The sequence below is a fragment of the Amphibalanus amphitrite genome, unplaced genomic scaffold, assembly GCF_019059575.1.
Source record: "Amphibalanus amphitrite isolate SeventyFive unplaced genomic scaffold, NRLGWU_Aamphi_draft 000065F_arrow, whole genome shotgun sequence".
Classification (NCBI taxonomy): domain Eukaryota; kingdom Metazoa; phylum Arthropoda; class Thecostraca; order Balanomorpha; family Balanidae; genus Amphibalanus; species Amphibalanus amphitrite.
In genome coordinates, this window is record NW_024881561.1 from 207,186 (window position 1) to 228,498 (window position 21,313).

General features: G+C 50.9%; 2 protein-coding genes across 2 annotated transcripts in view; one reads left to right on the top strand and one right to left on the bottom strand.

The window, feature by feature from the left end:
* Window positions 1-515: 515 nt before the first annotated feature.
* Window positions 516-21,313, top strand: part of LOC122378766 (adenomatous polyposis coli protein-like) — a 29,680-nt gene continuing 8,882 nt past the window's right edge. The window contains exons 1-12 of the mRNA XM_043360232.1: window positions 516-798; window positions 1,715-1,857; window positions 3,384-3,471; window positions 7,040-7,145; window positions 7,784-7,894; window positions 10,357-10,527; window positions 11,013-11,234; window positions 11,399-11,567; window positions 12,239-12,419; window positions 16,955-17,084; window positions 17,448-17,630; window positions 19,388-19,536. Of these exons, the coding sequence (XP_043216167.1) occupies window positions 1,770-1,857; window positions 3,384-3,471; window positions 7,040-7,145; window positions 7,784-7,894; window positions 10,357-10,527; window positions 11,013-11,234; window positions 11,399-11,567; window positions 12,239-12,419; window positions 16,955-17,084; window positions 17,448-17,630; window positions 19,388-19,536 (1,598 nt within the window). The 5' untranslated portion in view covers window positions 516-798; window positions 1,715-1,769. The remainder of the gene's footprint in view (window positions 799-1,714; window positions 1,858-3,383; window positions 3,472-7,039; window positions 7,146-7,783; window positions 7,895-10,356; window positions 10,528-11,012; window positions 11,235-11,398; window positions 11,568-12,238; window positions 12,420-16,954; window positions 17,085-17,447; window positions 17,631-19,387; window positions 19,537-21,313) is intronic.
* On the bottom strand, window positions 8,276-9,252 carry LOC122378801 (lectin BRA-2-like). Its single transcript, XM_043360306.1, has one exon. The coding sequence runs from the start codon at window positions 9,212-9,214 to the stop codon at window positions 8,591-8,593; it is 624 nt and encodes a 207-aa protein (XP_043216241.1). The 5' UTR covers window positions 9,215-9,252; the 3' UTR covers window positions 8,276-8,590.

Consider the following 21,313-nt stretch of genomic DNA (forward strand, 5'->3'; position numbering starts at 1 on the left):
AATGGCTGCAATAGGCGAAAACGTCAAGTTGACCTTTTGGGGTCACCGAGGTCACCTGAGGTCACCATATTCGAAACAACTGATGAAATCGCATACGCTGATTCGACTGGTGGTGATTTCGTCGCCATCGGCCCAGTAGTTCCCGAGTTATAGAATGGCTGCCACAGGCGAAAACGTAAACTTGACCTTTTGAGGTCACCAAGGTCACCTGAGGTCACCTTATTCTAAACAACTGGTAAAATCGCATACGCTGATTCGACTGGTGGTGATTTTGTCGCGATCGGACCAGTAGTTCCTGAGTTATAGAATGGCTGCAATAGGCGTCAATGCCAAGTTGACCTCTTGAGGTCACCAAGGTCACCTGGGGTCACGATCTTCGAAACGGCTGATAAAATCGTATCCTCTGATTCGAATGGTGTTTCGTATGTTTCGATCGGTCCAGTAGTTCCTGAGTTATAGGATGGCTGCAAGGGTGGCGGCAAGATACCTATAAGAAACGGTGGCGGTCGAATAGTGTTGTCCGGTTACAAACATTGCGCGGAAGTTTCGATAATTGCGCAAGCGTTTATTTCCTCTCTCTATCTATAGGAATCTTGCCTCTCTCATGCTTTGAACACTCATCTAATGCATGAACTCATACTAATGCTTTCGGTTAACATATTTTTCTGGCAATTTTATTTTAATTTTAATTTTGAAACGAACTGAAGTTCGTCCCGGCGTATAAAGTGCGGCTCAAGAAGGGTTTGGCAATGAAACTTCAAAGTGATACAGCCATGAAGAATATTGGATGGAACAGTGGTGAATCAAATTCAAATTTTATCAATGAATTCGGCGGAGTGCCGAACCTTTTGAATAATTCAAGCCATGCATTACAAAATTCATGATGTAGAACAATGCTAATCAAGCAAAGAAAATGAATCTAGGTTAAGCTGTATCGGAATGTTCCATATTTCTAGATTTCAGAGCCAGGGACAGTCGCTTACAAACATCTTGTAGGCTATCAAATTAATGTAAAAATTGTGCTGTGTGCTTTCAGCACAACTTATAATTATCAAGTGGTTTAGCTTTGATGTTGATGTAAGGTATGTTTGGAACACAACTAAATGGTGCTGGTGGTGCAAAAAGTAACATCTGATCTTTACACCAATGACTGACGTTGATCGCTACTGGGCGATTTCAGGTTATCAAATGTGATTGTAGCACAACTTGTAAAAGTGGCACAAACCCTGTTACTTTGAACACCTGATGTGATGTGTAACACTGATGGCTGATTTCGAGTCTAATTGGCAAATGTTGTTGGTATCAGCAGTCTGTGTTAGAGTGGGGTTGCCTAAAGAACTGCTGCTTTGTGCAGCAGTTCTTGCAGGCCTATGCTGCTTTGTGCGCAACAAGTGCCACACTTTCAAATAAAGTCGCTAGGAACAGCAAAGATCCCAAAAAGTAAACAAAAGTAAATGTGTAATATCTTGAAAACCGGTGAACATTTTTTGATGAAACTTGGCAGATACTCATTTTCGCTTTTTCTGAACCATGTGACATCACTTTCATGCTAATTCATTAACTTTTATAAAGGTGGGATGGTCCCTTTAATCCAAGGCTATATAATCTGCTTAACCCCAGCTAAGACTGAAAAGTTGGTAATAACATTTGATATCATGTGGAGCTGTCATATATTTTGTTACCATAATACCATACTGATGCGATGTATTTCCAGGATACGTTGATAATGATTCATGATGTGAAAAAGTACTTAGTTTTGTAGAACCATCATGTCCACCTCATCTGCCAACCACTGCTTTGCTGTGGCTGATTCCGGTGCAGCCGGAGTCCAGGAAAGACCACAACTGCCCAGGCCTGGTCAGTGAAGTGAGCTAAGTCTTTCCTCCCAGAATATCTGCATTCAGCTGTCAGTTAATCATCTCTGTCAAGTGTCATATCAGTTGGGCAAACTAGGCTTCTGGATCACAAAATGGAGGCATAAAAAAATTGATTCTTCATGACCATATTTGGGATAAATGTAGACCGTTTCGTAATCATCAATCATCTAAGAATAAGCCAGTGTTTCAAGAAGGAACATACTTATGTTGAACAGAAATGTTGGAACTCTACTGAGCACAATAACATTGCTTTACCTACTCATAGTTATCTGACTTCTGAAGGGTAGTGAAAGGCAATCAATAAATTGATTCACTTTAGACAGATGATCAAAATATTGATTCCATGCTCAGCTGGCTAATCATTATTTTGATTCACAGGTAATGTTAACAGATAGGCAACAATGGCTTGCAAGAATACAGCATTCATCTTGCCGTCATTCTCATTTAGTGGTATCCTCAGCACCACAACAGATACCTATAGTGTTGTTGTACTTTGCCTTCACTACATTTGATAACAATTCACCATTTTTAAATGTCAAGAATACAAAAACTGAAGCAACAGGTAAAAACCATATAATAACTGGGAGAGCACTACAACAATGAAAATTAGGGGTTTGAAAATTTCATTTTCCCATTTGACACAAATACCACTAGAAGTGTGTGATCATGATACAAAAATAACATACAGTGTGATTTTTCCAAAGCAGCTTTTACATGATGCAGAGTGGCTCTTTCTTTTTCCCATTCACAAGGCCAAAGTGACAATTTCTTAGTTTTGAAGTAACACTTTTTGCATACCTACCACATTTTTCTACCTACTTGAAGAAAAATCTCACTACCGTCATGGGCCTTTTTCAACCGTAACGATACATTTGATTTTGAAGTCAAAAGTGTACCCAAATGAATAAAAAATTGATTCCATGCCCATATTTGGTCATGGCTCCTACCACCTGAAACAAATTATTGATGCATCCATATTTTGATTCCAGAAGTCTAGTTTGCCCAACTGATATTATCAAAACTTTCATTTCATGAACAGCTGTCAAGTGTCACCTCACCTACCTACTTTTAGATGTTTCAATAGTCTGGTGTATTATTTGTAGCAGTAGATCAGATGTCCGTTGGGATTGGTACAACCTTTGAATATCATGAACCACTGTATTTGTAAGCAAGACAGTTTCTTTTTTTTTGTGCCAAATCTCTGAAAGTTTATTTGATTACTATTATGGCTAAGCATCAGGTAATAAAAGGAGCATAGAATACCTCTAGATAAACATGGTAATCAAATGTAGGTACCCAATATACCTACTTGACTTGCAGCCCCCAAGCTATTGCTGTTTGGTTTTTGTATTCTCATTAATAAACAAAGCATAAGTACAGAAACGTTATATAATATACATTTGCCACAGTTGCCACACTGTAACCCATAAATGACGCAAAAGTTTAAAGCTGCTGCGTCATGGAGTCTGTCCCACTGACAAACATCTTTACCTATGTGCCTACCAGACGAGAGTCCGCCATCGGCGATGACCATCGGCACGTCGTCTCGGCGCCAGGCGCTGCTCAAAAGCATCGCCGAGCTGGAGACTGAGAGGTGAGGACGGCTCGGCTCCATCGGCTGGCCTAGTGGATACTGGGCTGGGAGTGCACGGGCGCGGGACCGGTGCACTATGGTTGGAAACGGCCTCACGGATGGCCGGGAGTCAACGCGAAAAAATGTTTTGCCCATAACTTGTTAATGCGTAGACCGACTGCGATGAAACTTTGCATAGGTATACCAGTGTCTTTCGTGCATCATACAGTAACTCAGAAATGACGAGGTCACGTCACGTCACGCGTGTGTGACGTCATCATTGCAAGTATGCTATAAGTCGCCTATGTCTTTCGTTATGTTATCGATATCGCTAGGCATTTTGAACATGTTTTGAATACTGCTATTACTGAATGGATATTGTTGTTATGCTTTAGGGCGAGAAATATCAACGTAGTGACGCACAGTGTCTTACTATTGGTCATAAAGGGTAAAAAATTTGGAGAAAGAGTATTTATGATTTTTTTTTAGATTGGGCAAAAAAGTAAGAAATAAAATGACGATCAAATGACAAAACATGCGTCAGATTAACCCAGCAGTTGCTGGGGTATTTCCCCATCCGCCGTTTGCCGGGGGGGGGGGGCGTTCAACGCCCCCAGCCGATAACTCGCGAACAAATAGGCGCAGCGAAACGCACGAGGCGCGGCAAACGAAAGAAGAACGCGACGAGACGATTCACATGAATACTTTAAAGTTGAATTTCGAGGTCACAGATCGGGTCAAGGTCAGGTCAAACACTTGAAATCGGGCTTTCAGTAGCATGGACTTTAGAACCTCGCAATCGGTGCCTCGCGTTTCGCGTTTCGATTATATCGTCATCAGTTGGTCCTAAATAAATTCAGTCATCAGTTGGTCCTAAACAATCTGTCACAACTGTCATAACTGTCACAACCCTTCATATAAGTGCTAAAAGAGTGTCAGATCAATGTAGGGGTCAGTCAAACACAGGCCACTGGCCAGGGTCAAAGTCAGGTCAATCAGGTAAGCACATAACCCCGAAAATTAAAACTGGTACCTATTCGCAGCCCATGCATGACACATGTTTTATGGGTACTTTTGGGCGTAGAACACGATGGTGACATTCATTTTATCATACGAGTACGTGGCTGGTTGAAAAAGAGCAATTTCAGAAATGCATGCATCATGGTCGTGAAGTAGTCACGAGAAATTGCCAACATTCAGTTCAAGATTTTGGAAAATGTAGAACGATGATCAAAAACCATAGATAGCCATTTGATTTGCCATGGTATTGGCAGTGTAATGGCGTTTACAGCATGTCTGTATGTCTGCTCTGTCGGTGGTTATCCATATCCATACTCCAGGATATCCATACACGTTTGCACGATATCCATACTCCAGGTGCAGGGGCGAGCAGTTACTTCTTACGAGGGGTGCGGAGTCGAAGTCAGAGTCGGAGTCAGAGTCGGAGTCGGAGTCAGAGTCGCCCAGAGTCGTGGCAACGAGCCAGGAGTCGGAGTCGGAGTCGGGGTCGGTCAGGAGCCCGCAGTGGAAGTCGGAGTCGGTCCGAATCGGAACAGCTCCATCACGACTCCGAAACACTGGCAGGGGTCCGGAGTCGGAGACAGAGTCGGCCGGAGTCATGGCAACGAGTCAGGAGTCGGAGTCGTAGTCGGAGTCGGATTTGGCGCCACCACGACTCCGCAAACCTGCTTCTTACCATCATTTATAAGGATAAGCGATTGCAAGACTGACGAGCCGACCTGGTGCTAACGAAGCGACGGGTAGGTACGCCTCGGGAGATGAAGCTTCACGGACGATTTTGCGCACAATTGCGCAGTCTGCTTTTACGTTCCCCTTACGCAGAATTGAACAGAGATTTATTCTGCCAAAAAGCTCAATGGAGGTCGATGGAGAACTTTTTGTATGTCCAATGAAACATAAACGTAATTTTGCAAATATTGCTGTGGTGACACTGCAAACAGAATGCAATGCCGTTCCTGATTTTGAACACGCATGGGAAAAAGAGTCACTCCACTCGATAGCCAACATAACAAGGATTATTTTGATATATAATAATCCAGTTTTACAACGTCATGGAGGTACTCCACATGCTATCACCAGCGCGGTTGTTTAAACCTTTGACGGCGCACCAAAAAAGCCACTATCAGAAACTCCCGATTCCACGTACAATAATGGAGACTAAATGCGCAACTAAATAATTTTTTCTGCCCAATTCAAAACATTTCATCAATTTCCAACAGAATGACACCCCAAATATACATAAATTCCGAAATTGCCCACGGCCATCCGTGAGGCCGTTTCCAACCATAGTGCGGTGGCCGGGGAAGGTGGACTGGGTGGTGTATAGACGTGGGACGGTCCTCTGGTGGGCTGGGGGGCGGGGGGGGGGGGGTTGGCGGATGATCCGCACGGCGCCCCAGGTCTCCGGGGCGCCAGAGAGAGGCGGTTGAACTTACCACTATCGCTTGGAACTAGGAGCGGAGTCAGAGTTTGCGTAAGCACCATCAGTTCTATTGTTGTGTATCCGGTGACACCAGGGCGATTCGGAAGGGAGAGATGCGATTTCCGCGTGGGAGGCGGGCTGTACGCGATTTGTGAATTTAATGGATGGGAGCAGGAAGCGATTTACCAACTAGGCGCGATTTGTACGCGTTTGGAGAAGTTCAAAGGTAATGAACTCCCCATTCTGAACCCCAAGGCTGTGACCAGAGATGATCTCTGTGACCTGACATGACCCAGCGGTAGTGGTATTACCCCCCAGGTGGGTGATGGGGACTGACGTGTTACCCTCCCCAGACGGGCGGTAGGTACACTGACGTGTTTCCCTCCCCAGGTGGGCAGTGGTGGGTATTGAGTGACATGTTACCCTCCCCAGGTGGACAGCGGTGGGGACTGACGTGTAACCCTCCCCAGACGGGCGGTAGGTACACTGACATGTTTCCCTCCCCAGGTGGGCAGTGGTGGGTATTGAGTGACGTGTTACCCTCCCCAGGTGGACAGTGGTGGGGACTGACGTGTTACCCTCCCCAGGCGTCTGGCGGTGGGTACTGTTACCCTCCCCAGGCGGGTATTGACGTGTTACCCTCCCCAGACGGCTGGCGGTTGGGACTGATGTGTCACTCTCCCCAGACGGGTGGTTGGGACTGGCGTGTTACCCTACCCAGGCGGGTGGTGACCCGGGTGGGTATTGACGTGTTACCCTCCCCAGGTGGGCAGTGGTGGGTATTGAGTGACGTATTACCCTCCCCAGGTGGACAGTGGTGGGGACTGACGTGTTATCCTCCCCAGCTGGGCAGTGGTGGGTATTGAGTGACTTGTAACCCTCCCCAGGCTTGTAACCCCCCAGGTTTGGGACTGACGTGTTACCCTCCCCAGGCGGCTGGCGGTTGGGACTGACGTGTTACCCTCCCCGGGCGGCTGGCGGTGGGTACTGTTACCCTCCCCAGGCGGGTTTTGTCCCTGGTGGGTACTGACGTGTTACCCTCCCCAGACGGGTGGCGGTGGGTATTGACGTGTTACCCTCCCCAGGCGGCTGGCGGTGGGTACTGTTACCCTCCCCAGGCGGGTATTGACGTGTTACCCTCCCCAGGCGGCTGGCGGTGGGCGCCGTCTCGGCAGAGGACGAGGAGAAGCGCTGGCTGTATGGCCAGATCGCCGCCCTCCAGAGGAAAATTCAGCAGCTTCAGACGGGACAGGTGAGGGAAGGGGGGGGGGCTGAGGAGGGCACTGTGGTCAGGTGAGAACACGAGGGAGTCAGTGCTGACTGCGGGGCCAGGCCGGTCCTACTCCGTGGGGAACTTGCTGGGACGGGTGTGTGCTATGCTAGCGGAACACCATGTGCTAGCCAGCGTTGTATTTCACATGTCAGCTCGCCGTGAAGGAACGGACCGGACAGTAGACACGATACGTTCACGGTTCAGCAGGCCGTATCCCAATTCCCATGTCTGTCACTGCTTCACTTTAGCCAGTCGGTTGGAGTCTTTTTGGTTGGCTTTGATGCTGGTGGATGTCGAAAGCCACACAACTATTACTCCATGAGTCCAGACCCTGTCCATTTAAGTAGAATGTGACCCGTCAAAGTCCATCTAAGTAGGGTGTGGCGTATAAGATTTATAATAGTTAAACCTTAAAGCAGGCGGCATAAAAAGGCCGGCTAAGGTAAAACAAAAGGCCAGTCCATTTACGCCATCCAGTGTGGCTCTCCTCTTCTCACCTCCTCTCGTGGAACCACCTGTTTCTGCACCGGGCGCCTTTCATAGGTCGCCCGTTTCGCCCCGCCGTCCCCCGATGCGCCGCCTGTTTGACCCGCCGCTGACCGGCCCTGTGTTCGCAGGTCGGCGATACGCCGGCCGAGAACCCAGAGCCGCCAGTGGCCGGCTCCCAGGCCCGCCTGGAGCGCATCGATGCCGAACTGAGCGGCCTGCGCGGCCAGCTGGAGGCGCTGGTAAGTCTCCGGCCGGCGGCCGCGGTACCTCGAGTCTACACGTACCACTGGAGCCTAGGAGCGACGGGGTGTCGCTCGCCGCCGTGTCTACGCTATCCGCGAAAACTTTGGCGGGTGGGGGGGGGGGGGGGCATGCCTGACTGGGCGAGGGTTAGGTACCAGATTATCATCATCATGACTCCCGGGCGCACTGATCCGGCCCAGCGAGCGAGCACGGCCCAGCATTCGCCACTGAGTGCTCCCTTTATAGCACCTTCCAACTGTGTCGCTGAGCTAGATGAGAACAATCATGCTTTCATTGCTTCTCTGTAGTCAAAAGGTGTCCATTTATACGCTTGGACCCCACTGTCTGTGGTGGTCATTTTTCGTAAAACGTCACATTTGTACAAATTTGCTTGTTTATTAACAGAGAGGCATACAAACGCGGTAGCGAACCAGTTTATGAACCAGAACCAGACCCAGACCACTGACTAGGTTATGACATTTCGCCATCTGGAAGTTTCAAAGCGTTTTTTTTTCTCTCGATGCGTAATAATTATTCTCAGTATATACAATTCGGCGGGTTTTTACGCACCCTGGGTGGCTTGTCAGCACTCCAACATTGGTCTTAGGGGTCTTGTAATATCGGTCTTCTATAGGGTCCTAAATAATCAGAAACAGCCAGCTACCACATGCCGGAAAGGCTTACCGGCGAGCTCACTGCACATTCAGGTCAATACGACACAGGAAGTGAAACGAGTCCGAACACGAGGCATCATTCCAGTGTCCGGTGACCGACTGGTGCTGCGGTCCGTACACGTGCACGCAGTGCTCGGACGGGTTGTTTGGCTCGCTCGGAGCCCAGCTGGCGAAATCCACCGGGCTGCCGTCCGTCCAGCCGAATGTGGCGGCGCCGGTGCGCGCCAGGCCGATCCAGACCATTGGGTGGCCGGCGCCGCTGACCAGCTGCGCCACGAACGCCTGGTTGTCGGGGTGCACGGAGGCCAGTCGGGCGCGCCGGTCCAGCTGCGCACAGCCATGCTCTGCCGCCGGCCAGGAGTTGGGCAGCGGCGGGATCAGGTAGCAGCTGTGGCCATGCCGGCTCCAGGACGGCGGGCAGGCGGGCGGCGGCGGCGGGCGCGGCGCCAGCTGCTCGCGCAGCGCGGCCACCTCCCGGCGCAGGCCGGCCATCGGGGCCGAGACGGCGTCGGTCAGTCGGCGCAGACACACGTCGGCCAGGCCCGCCACCAGCCGGTCGCTGGTGTCGCTGGCCGACTGTGTGGCGCCGGAGCCGGTCAGCCAGCACGCGCACAGGACAGCGGCGGCAGTCGAGAGCAGCATGCTGGCGCTGGGTCGGCTGACGGTGACCGCCCGCCGGCGACTGAGTTCGCAGGGGCCGCCGCCGACCGACCCAGGCGGGCACTGTATGCCTACACAGTAGTGTTGAATAAACAGTTTATAGCGATAACTGGGGCCAGAACCCTGCCCTTTCAATCGTGTTAAAGTGCGACTGGAAATCCCGTACATTGTTAGTGCACAGTTGGAGCACTGGCTGCCGTTTTTGTCCGAGATTTAAATCATTCTGCAATGCTGCATATCATATTTGCTCAAAGCTCTGACTTTTGTGTAACGATTGCTTGGTTTTGTTTTCTACAGCAAAACAATTATGTCGAATAGTGGTCTTATCTTTTAAACAGAACTTTTAGTTGCTCCATTATCATTTTGTATAATATATATATATATATATATCTATATATATATATATATATATATATATATATATATATATATATATATATATATATATATATATATATATATATATATATATATATATATATATATATCTATATATATATATATATATATATATATATATATATATATATATATATATATATATATATATATATATATATATATATATATATATATATATATATATATATATATATATATATATTTATATATATATATATATATATATATATATATATATATATATATATATATATATATATATATATATATATATATATATATATATATATATATATATATATATATATATATATAACAAAAACATTAATAAGCTGTCATCTTCTGTTTGTGGGTTTTGCTTCAGTTTTATCCATGAATCCTGGGCTCCCCCACTGGTGACTGGGCTCAGTAAGGAGTTTTCCTTATAACAGTGTTAGAAGTTCATATCGGAATATACAGACATTTGCCGCCAGAGCTGGAAATTGACTTTTTTATGCGTGCAAAGGTAGAAGTTATTGATGCTGACAACTTTGAGAATATATGCAACATCTTGTTGCTTGTTGCACCCATTGTGTTTCTAAATGTATGACATTTAAAATTCTTGAATTATGTGCTTATGTCCATATTTATATGGATAATTGCATCCTGTGGTGCAATATAACGAAGTGTGCACCTCCCTATCACTATGACCTACATCGGTGTGTGTTTGCGTTTCCTTTCAGTCGAGTTCTGCGTCCTCCTCTGACGAGCTGGCGGACCAGGAGGAGGGCGGCGGCGGCGGTGGGCCGGGTGGGCGGCGCGGCGGCGCCTCCGAGCGGCCCTCCAACGGCACCGCGGCGCGCGGCCGCTCCTCCGCCGACCGGCCGCGCTCGCCGCTGCCCGCGCCCGCGCAGGTGAGGACCGAGCGGCCAGTGACGGTCTGCCGTGCAGCCACTGCCGGCCGGAGGCGCGGCCGAACGTCCGGTGTGGACTGACTGTCCCTCCCCGAGCTTCTCGTTGTGAGCCTACAGTCCATTTCTCCCTGCTCAACGTGCACCGACCTTTCCTCCTCTCTACTCTGCGTGTACTGATTGGTCCCTCGCTCTGTACTCTGTGTGGACTGACTCCTCCTCCCCTCCCCGCCCCGCTCGATGTGCGGACAGGCGGCAGAACTGACCCCTCCCCTCCCCGCCCCGCTCGGTGTGGGAACAGGCGGCAGAACTGACCCCTCCCCTCCCCGCCCCGCTCGGTGTGGGAACAGGCGGCAGAACTGACCCCTCCCCTCCCCTCCCCGCCCCGCTCGGTGTGCGCGGCCGGCAGAACTGACCCCTCCTCCCCGCTCGGTGTGGGAACAGGCGGCAGAACTGACCCCTCCTCCCCGCTCGGTGTGCGCGGACAGGCGGCCGGCGGCGAGTCGGAGCTGGTGGTGTCGCTGCTGGGCCTGCTGCGCTCGGCGGACAGCGCGCTGGTCACCAGCACCCTGCTGACCATGTCTGCTGGCGCCGAGAGCGGCGCGGCGCTGCGTCAGGCCGGCGCGCTGCCGCTACTGGTGCAGCTGGTGCACCGGGGAGCGGCCACCGGCGACGGCGGCAGGCAGGGCGCGCCGCGGCCCGACAGACAGGTGCGCTGGCAGACTGAGAGGCTTAGTCATAGTATGGACGGCGACTGAACATGTTGACCGACTCCTGTCATCATAGTATAACTCTTCACACTCTGTGCGATATCCTGTCTTGCCAGCCGCTCGTGTTGTACCGTGTCTGACCGGGCGCTGCCGGTGTGTTGCAGCTGCGCGCGGCGGCGGCGCGCGCGCTCCATAACCTGGTGCGCAGCCAGCCGGACGGGCGGCGCGCACGGCGCGAGATGCGCGTGCTGCGTCTGCTCGAGCAGCTGAGGGAGTTTGCCGAGAGTCTGTGGCAGCAGGTGGACGAGCGCGGCCAGCCGGGTCTCGCCGACGGTGAGAGGGAGGGCGGGGCCGGCGAGAGCGGACAGAGGGAGGGGGGATGGATAGAGGGGGAGGTCGGGCAGCTGGATGGATGAGTCCAAATGGTCACATGAGATGCATGGAAACTGCGTGGAGCTGTCAGGTCTGAATTAGTTTGTTCAGTTACAGCAGAACTTTGGTAGCGCTTTGCGTTGTTAGTTTTCTACAGGTCGCTGACGGACATTCGATGGTCAGTGCGGTAGTGTGATGGCCGCTGGCACAGACACGTTAATATCCGACTAGTGGCTGGGTACCGCTCGTGTCTCAGCACGCCAACCTGCTTCTGTGACCGCGCTCCCGTGCTCTGATCCTTCCATCTGCCACGTACCGCTCATGTCTCAGCACACTGACCAGTGTCTCAACTGCGGCGCTTCTGACCGCGCCCGCTCCGGCAGACGCAGCGGACCAGCTGCGTCGCCCGGTGTCGGCGACGGGGGCGCTCAGCTGTCTCTAACGGTACCCGCTCCTTTCGCTCCTGACCAGTGTCTCTACTCTCTAACCGCGCCCTCTCCTGTCGCCCCTGACCAGTGTCTCTAACCGCGCCCTCTCCTGTCGCCCCTGACCAGTGTCTTTGAGTCTAACCGCGCCCGCTGCTGTCGCCCCTGACCAGTGTCTAACCGCGCCCGCTGCTGTCGCTCCGGCAGACGCGGCGGACCAGCACCCGGTGTCTGCGATGGTGGCGCTCATGAAGCTGTCGTTTGACGACCAGCAGCGCGCCGTGCTGTCGCGCCTGGGCGGCCTGCACGGCCTGGCCGAGCTGCTGACTGCTGAGCACGAGGCGCACGGCGCGCACACGGACTCGCCCGGCTGCTGCAGCACGCGACGGTAAACAGCGGCCGGAGGGGTAGCAGAATCGGCGGCAGCTGAGACTTGAGAGAGTGGAGCGGACAAAGTCAGAGATTGCGGCGTGCATTCTGAGATGTCGGAGGCGTTTGCCTTTATCATTGTTTCACTTCTACACAGTGTTCCATTTTTGGGAATTTTGGGTGGAAAATCACACCTAATGGGCAAAATATTTTCATCCCCAAAACCAGGTAAATTGGAATTCTTTCATCTTTGAAAAACGCTCAACGCATGCTCAACAATGAACAGCCAGATTACCACATACACCTAGCAGCGCCACGATTGAACTTACAGGTTTGCTACATAATGCATAATTTCCATGAAAAAAGATGCTAAATCAAGGCACAAACCCAACAACTCACCCTGACTGACAACGAAAGAAAATAACCTTGCACACTTCCAGCTGTTAATAACAAATATGCGTTGAATGACCTTGATCACCTCAACTGTTTGTAAAAACCAGGCTTGTGTTCTGAATAAATGCTTTTGGATATTCATAACAACTATTATTGGTGGTTTGCTGCCAACGCAAAACGGATGAGCCGCTGCTTGCGCAAATTAAACACTACCTCTGCAATTCGCTTTTGACTAAGTTACGCAGGATACGCCTACAAAATTTTCCTCTTTGGACCCGCAGTCAGCTGGGCACACCCTGCGCACACCCTAGGGATGAATTTAAAACTTGGTGGGCTATAACTTGTTTCATATACAAAATAGGGTTATAAGACCGATACCAATTTATTCTACATTCATTTCTGATCCTATTGTATCAATTTCACCACAAATTATGTCCGTCAATGGTTTCTAGAGGACTTTAAAGCTCGATGCGTCGGGCCTGGCAGAGGTCCAAGATGAGAAAAGCCACCCTGCGCACACCCTAGGGATGAATTTAACCCGCGCACCGACGGGGGGGGGGGGCGGATATCCGCCCCCCCCCCTGAGGTTTTTCGCGAATAGCGGGAAAACCGCGGCGCGTAGCGCCGCGAAATTTGGTATGACTATAACCTCATCAATTTTACACATGGTGTGCAAGTTTGAACCTCCTAGCTTTTAAGGTCAGGTCACCAGGTCACTTTGAATGACCCAACCTCAAGTCACTTTTTTGCAACTTTGTCACCGTGCCAGAGCTACAGTAGATGTCGGAGGCCTTTGAAAGTCGCAGGATATTATTAGGTCATTAGTAGCTACAATTTGTATATCTCGGAATTTTGATATCGGTGACCTAAGGTCAGGTCAATTTCGCGACCTCCCCATTATAAGTCAATGGGGGAAAAATCAACTCCCTGTTTTTACCACTAAAACGGGTCGGAATGGCCCCATATACCATACATGACTTCATATACGATCAACCTTCACTACCTTGAGGTCTGTTTTGCTGTTGGGCAGCTGTGAGGTCATGTGACGTCATCAAAGGTCACCAAAGGTTTTTGGCCAATAACTCCGTACAGGAACAAGATACAGACGCGTGGATGGTCTCATTGTGTTCAGCTCGTCAAGACGCATCGAATGATATACATGATGACCTCGAGGTCACGTGACCTGAGGTCAACCTTTGACCTTGACCTTTCGAGGTCAACATATATATCATTCGATGCGGATTGACGAGAGGATCACGATGATGCCCTTAGTTTGTTCCTATCTTGACTAATTCGAAAGTTATTCGAGAAAAACTCTCTCCATATCTAGCGCCGCCATTTTGACTTTTTCGACCCCTGTGACGTCATCTTTGACCTGACCTGAAAATGACCTTAGTAAAAATTGTAGATCTTGGCCGTGCGTATCCGATGCCGTCTACCGCTTGTCGCTATCTTGCTTCGTTCTCGAGATCTCAGGGGGGGGGGGCGGTCATCCGCCCCCCCCCCCCGTCGGTACTAAGTTGGCGCAGACCCCCGTCGGTGCGCGGGTTAAAACTCCGCGGGCTCTGGCTGGTTTCATAGGTAAAATAATGTTTTGAGACCGATCCCAATTTATTATGCGTTTATTTCTGATCCTATCGCATCAATTTCGCCACAAATTATGTCCGTCAATGGCTTCTAGAGGACTTTAAAGCTCGAGGCGTCGCGCCTGGTAGAGGTCCAAGATGAGAAAAGCCACCCTGGGCACACCCTAGGGATGAATCTAAAACTCCGCGGGCTCTGGCTGGTTTCATAGGCAAAATAATGTTTTGAGACCGATACTTATTTATTCTGCGTTCTTTTCTGATCATATTATATCAATTTCACCACAAATTATTAACGTTATTAGTTTTTAGATGTCTTTGAAACTCGAGGCGTCGGGTCGGGCAGGGGTTCAAGATGACTGACATGCCACCCTGGCACACCCTAGGGATGAATATGAAACTCTGTGGACTCTGTCAGGTTTCATACGCGAAATGAGGTTATAAGACCGGTAATGATGTATTTTACGTTAATTTCTCATGCTTTTGCAATAATCTTACCGCCAATTATTCATTTCAATTAGTTTCTAGAGGTTTTTAAACACGAAGCGTTCGGCCGAGGGAAAGCCAAGACGAGTGAAAGGATACCTTGGCACACCTCTAGGGATAAATTTAAGATACGGTATCCCCAGATCTGCCCAATACATGTTCTGAAGCTGGTAGATGGGATTAAGAAGGCCCTAGCTTTTTAATAAATTATCCCTCGCCCGTATGGGGGGGGGATCGAACGAACCACCCCCTCGTTTTTTCGAGAATAACTCGCGTAAAAAGCGGCCGATCGGGACGACACTTTCAGGACCCTCGAGTCAATTAATTGGACACCTACTCTGAAAATCTCATATTCCTGACCCAAATGACCTTTGACCTGTGACCTATTTCTTGAGGCCATGTTTGGCCGGAATCGCGATTCGGCGTATGTCGGCTCGCATTATGTCCTGATGTCCTGATCAGCGATGCCCTCCGTTCCGTTGCAGTTGCTCTGATCACTGATCACTGATGCCCTCCGTTCTGTTGCGGGTGCTCTGATCACTGATCACTGATCAGTGACGCTCTCTCACTCAGCACTTACCACGTGACATGATAGGTAGCTACCGCTCAGTTTCGGTGGCCGGTCATGAGGTCGGTGGCATCCTTTTATCATTTTTTTTTGCATCCCGTTCCGTTCCGATACGGATGCCCTGGTTAGTTGCACGCTTTTTATTGCGATGTTGCGTATTATGCTGCGCAGTGCACATCGTTCCGTTTAGGGTGCCCTAATCAGTGACCCTTTTTCTAGTCTCATGTAGTGCACCGTTCCTTTCGAAGAGTTGCGCTGACACCGTTTCCATTTTCACTATGCGTAATGAGTACCGACTATCGCTGGCCGTTCCGGCGTTCGGGCCGGGAGATTTCCGGCGTATGTCATGCTGCATAGTGCGACTGCAATTGCATACTCAATGCTGCGTCCCGTTCCGTGTGCTCAGAGCAAAGGCACCATTTCCAGTATCATCCCGGCCATTGTCATATCTGTTGAAAATGGAAAGCTCAAAGCTATACTGTGTACACTGTACGAATATTACCAGGTCAGATGCGAACGGAAACTACAAACTTATATTGCCGCATATTATCTCAAATATACAGTAATCTTGGAAGCAGTGCTGCCATATTGTAGGCGCAAAACGTCCCAGAGGCCAGAACACATGAGTTACAGATTTCAACAGAATCATTGCATCTTCTGCTTCTTAATTAAGGACCTAGTTCGCTCGCATGATGGCGACTGGCGTCGCGAGGATGGAGGTCCGCGGATGATCTTCTTTAGGAGAAATATACAGGCAGAAGGACCGTCCTGGATCCGTGCCAGTAAGCATGAGTAGGAACGTAGCAGATGCTGACGGTAATATCTGCTGTCTGCATCTGAAACGGAAAGGAAGGCATTGATTTAAGGCTAGGAGAAGGATGGCCACTGGACAGTCATTCAATTGTGACAATGCATTTTGACTTGTGAGGAAAATGAAATATCACTGGTTGAAGTAGGTATTCATTCTTTGCTGTATAAGAGACAAGGGTGATTCTGAAATTCATTAGTCTCAATCAAACACAAATGTTGGGATAAAATGGGACGGATTTAGAAACACTTGGCGATCAGATGTTAAAGTTATAATTCTGTCGTAGATCATCCTTACCTATTTGCATCGTCTTTTTCGGTTAGTTTTGGTGGTCAGGAATGGTATGTTCTTTTATTATCAGCCAGCGTAGCGTTACGCCTTTATTGCGAAAGTGATATAGGTTTTCACTTGTTTTTTTTTTCTCATCCTAGATTTTTTGGTCATCATCGTCACACCCAACCAAAATCCAATTTTAGAACACTGCTTCACTTCTATAATATTTCTATATCATGTGTGGTGTGCAGTACAAAATTTTAAGGGCGGGTTCAGATTGTTGATATTTTGAAAATGTTGCCATTTTGTAGCAACGCTGTGGATCAATAAGCTTACCATCCGCTGCTTAGTGTAGCTCGTCGCCCTCTAATCAAGGCATGGCTGCCCCCCCCCTCCCCGGAGGCTGAGGGTGACCGTGACCCCGTCCCGCCGGGTGTGTGCAGGTTCGCCGGCATGGCGCTGACCAACCTGACGTTCGGGGACGGCACCAACAAGGCGCTGCTCTGCGGTCTGCGGCCGTTCCTGCGCGCCTTGGTGGCGCAGCTGCTCTCGCCCAGCGACGACCTTGTCCAGGTGCGCGGCGGGCAAAGGCGGGGTCATATTATCACAGGGAGGGATGGGGTGCAACAGGAAGCCCGCGTGGGTAGTGCCTGGCCTGGTATGTAAGTACATACGTGTGGAAGGGGCTACATGACAGGTAGAGGATACGCTTGATTGGCTTTTATTTCGGAACGTTGACATTGTGGGAGGCTTTCAGGAAACAAACAATTTATTGATTTTTTTGCCATATAACACGATATCTGTAGACTGCAATTGGTTTAACTGATTCAGTTCACAGCTGCAAGCTAAAGCTTACATTTCCAACAATTTCCGTCAACTTTTGTTAAGGTTCCACTTCACCACTATCGGGACTCGAACGGGCGCCGGCTGTTTCAGGTTACTGCCAGCGTGATGCGCAACCTGTCGTGGCGCGCCGACCCGGCCAGCAAGCAGGCGCTGCGCGAGGCCGGCGCGGTGCCGGCGCTGACTCGCGCCGCGCTGCGCACCGCCCGAGAGCCGTCGCTCAAGTCGATCCTGTCGGCGCTCTGGAACCTCTCGGCCCACTGCGGGCTCAACAAGGTAGGGCCGGCCGGTTGGCCGGAGCGGCGCCGTACCCGCGCAGCGCTGGCAGCAAGGCGAATCGCTGTATGGGGTAGCCAATTAGGTAACTGGTGTCGAATCCTTGGTAGCGAAATCCTTGAAAGCAATGCACTGTTTATAAGAAGAGTGATAAGCCGTCTACATTGAAACCGATTTTGCGATAAAGCGCACTTTATCGGATCACGGATGTGAACTGTCAAACACCATGCTTGTCTGTTACCCTCGCTTTTAGTAAGCCCGATTCCATCGTGTAATATGGGAGGTGTGAACGGCTGCTCTGACCCGACCGACCCTGTGTAACGCCGGGCCCTCTGGCCGGTCTGTGTACTGTGTACTTTGTAACGCCGGGCCCTCTGGCCGGTCTGTGTAGTGTGTAACGCCGGGCCCTTTGGCCGGTCTGTGTATTGTGTAGTGTGTAACGCCGGGCCCTCCGGTCGGTCTGTGTACTGTGTAGTGTGTAACGCCGCGCCCTCTGGCCGGTCTGTGTAACGCCGGGCCCTCTGGCCGGTCTGTGTACGGTGTAACGCCGGGCCCTTTGGCCGGTCTGTGTATTGTGTAGTGTGTAACGCCGGGCCCTCTGGTCGGTCTGTGTACTGTGTAACGCCGGGCCCTCCGGCCGGTCTGTGTACTGTGTAACGCCGGGCCCTTTGGCCGGTCTGTGTATTGTGTAGTGTGTAACGCCGGGCCCTCTGGTCGGTCTGTGTACTGTGTAACGCCGGGCCCTCCGGCCGGTCTGTGTACTGTGTACTGTGTAGTGTAACTCCGGGCCCTCTGGCCGGGCTGTGTACTGTGTACTTTGTAACGCCGGGCCCTCTGGCCGGTCTGTGTAGTGTGTAACGCCGGGCCCTTTGGCCGGTCTGTGTATTGTGTAGTGTGTAACGCCGGGCCCTCCGGTCGGTCTGTGTATTGTGTAGTGTGTAACGCCGGGCCCTCCGGTCGGTCTGTGTACTGTGTAGTGTGTAACGCCGCGCCCTCTGGCCGGTCTGTGTAACGCCGGGCCCTCTGGCCGGTCTGTGTACTGTGTAACGCCGGTCCCTCTGGCCGGTCTGTGTACGGTGTAACGCCGGGCCCTCCGGCCGGTCTGTGTACTGTGTACTGTGTAGTGTAACTCCGGGCCCTCTGGCCGGGCTGTGTAACGCCGGATCCTCTGGCCGGTCTGTGTACTGTGTACTGTGTAACGCCGGGCCCCCTGACCAGTCTGTGTACTGTGTAACGCCGGGCCCTCTGGCCGGTCTGTGTATAATGTAGTGAATTCCGGGCCCTCTGGCCGGTCTGTATACTGTGTAGTGTAACGCCGGGCCCTCTGGCCGGTCTGTGTACTGTGTAACGCCGGGCCCTCTGGCCGGTCTGTGTACTGTGTAACGCCGGGCCCTCTGGCCGGTCTGTGTACTGTGTAACGCCGGGCCCTCTGGCCGGTCTGTGCTGTACATATATTGTGTAACGCCGGGCCCTCTGGCCGGTCTGTGTACTGTGTATTGTGTAACGCCGGGCCCTCTGGCCGGTCTGTGTACTGTGTAGTGTAACTCCGGGCCCTCTGGCGGGTCTGTGTAGTGTGTACTGTGTATGTTTAACGCCGGGCCCTCTGGCTGGTCTGTGTACTTTGTACTGTGTAGTGTGTAATTCCGGGCCCTCTGGCCGGTCTGTGTACTATGTAGTGTAACGCCGGGTCCTCTGGCCGGTCTATGTATTGTGTAGCGTGTAACGCCGGGCCCTCTGGCCGGTCTGTGGGCCCGCAGGCGGCCATCTGCGCCGAGGAGGGGGCGCTGCCGTTCCTGGTGAAGACGCTGACGTACGACTCGCCGACCAAGTCGCCGGCCGTGTCGGAGAACGGCGGCGGCATCCTGCGGAACGTCTCCAGCCACGTCGCCGTCTGCGAGGAGTACCGGTCAGTCAGGGGGAGGTGTCTGGCACAGGGGAGGAGTACCGGTCAGTGGGGGAGGTGTCGGGCTGAGGAGAGGTCGAATACCGGTCAGTGGGGGAGGTGTCGGACACAGGGGACGGGGAGGGGGAGGAGTACCGGTCAGTGGGGGAGGTGTCGGGCAGAGGGGAGGGGAGAGGAGTACCGGTCAGTGGGGACTGGGGGAGGTGTCGGGGAGAGGGGAGGTCGAGTACCGGTCAGTGGGGGAGGTGTCGGGCAGAGGTAGAGGGGAGGGGAGGAGTACCCGTCAGTGGGGTCAGCTGGGGGGGGGGGGGGGGGTGCCGGGCACTGGGCAGAGTGTTCGCTCTCCTCTGGTGAAATGAACCGGTCAGCTGCAGATGGACCGTTCAAAAGAGGACCTTTCAGTAAGTTACGAATGGATTTTTACGAGCGAGCGAGCGCAGCGAGCGAAGCGAAGTCTTTTCAATATAACGGGAAAATCTCAGTATGAGCGGCCCGGCCAATCTTGGCCCGGCCCGGCCCGGCCCGGCCCGGCCTGTAGCGCTTTTGAGAGGCTTATATCTCAGCAACCGCTGGACCGATTTGCCTGCGGTCTTTTTTGCTGGGTAGCCCCATCCCTTCTACCCCGTAATTGCCTACTTTTGGCACATCTCAGTGACCGTCGTGGCACGTGCCACGTGAAAGTCAAGGGTGTTCAAGCTGTTTTGCAGAAGTAGTGATTTTGAGAGGCTCATATCTCAGCAGCCGCTTGGGCGATTGCCTTGCGGTAATTTTTGTAGGGTAGCTGCATCCCTTCTACCAAAGGTCGGATACTCTTGATCTATGTGAGTGACCCCCGCTGCACGTGCAAAATGCAAAAAGAAGAGGTGCCAAATTTGTTCCCATTTTAATAACTCGGTAATTACTTGGTCGATTTCGCTGAAACTTGGCATAGAGGTAGGCAGTTACTATGTATTTCAGACCCCATGAGACCCTGTTTTTTGGCGATTATTTATTTAATATTTGTCCAATTTGCTTCAAATTTTCACAATGCACATTTCAGCTCAAGCGCCAATTTTCGCTAATATGGTCTCTTAACAAAATATCAATTGTTAGGGTACTTGTCGTTGCCTCGCAATGCTAAAATCATCTCCGTAAATCCGTCAGTGGAGTAGAGGCTATCCATACGTAGGCGTGACGTCACAGGCACGTGACCATTAAGCTCCGCCCTCCCGGCGGACGGAGCGGTGACCTTGGCCGGTCAGTCGGATGCGTGGAGCCGACGGGGCAGTAGCTGCCGGACCCAAGGCCGTATGCCGGACCGGGGCGGCTCGCATTGGACATGGCTGCCTTGCGGTTGCCGTTGCAGTAATAACGATACAGCAGAAACTAGCGCTCGTAATTAGCGCACTAGCCTTCGTTATTGAATTTATCGCAAATTAACCTACACCATGTCAATCAATAAAGATATACCTACTTTAATGCTAAGTTCAGGGCTAGTGACTGCATTTTTCTTGATTGAACGTCATTAAAAAAAAAAAATCATGGATGTCAATTGACTGTGAACTGATGCAAGACGTCGGTCAGCCTACGTCAAATTTGCAAGACATGGTAAACAGTTACACCGTAGCATTTAAGAAGTGTGGTTGCAATATGAAATATATTATGCTTATGCGTATGCTTGAGATGGATTCATGTGATTACGGTGCAACATGAACACCTTCACAGCTAACCCATTTTATAATTGACTAGATTGAGATCACCGGACTGACTTGACCCCAGGCTTTCGTGTTGAACTGCAAAT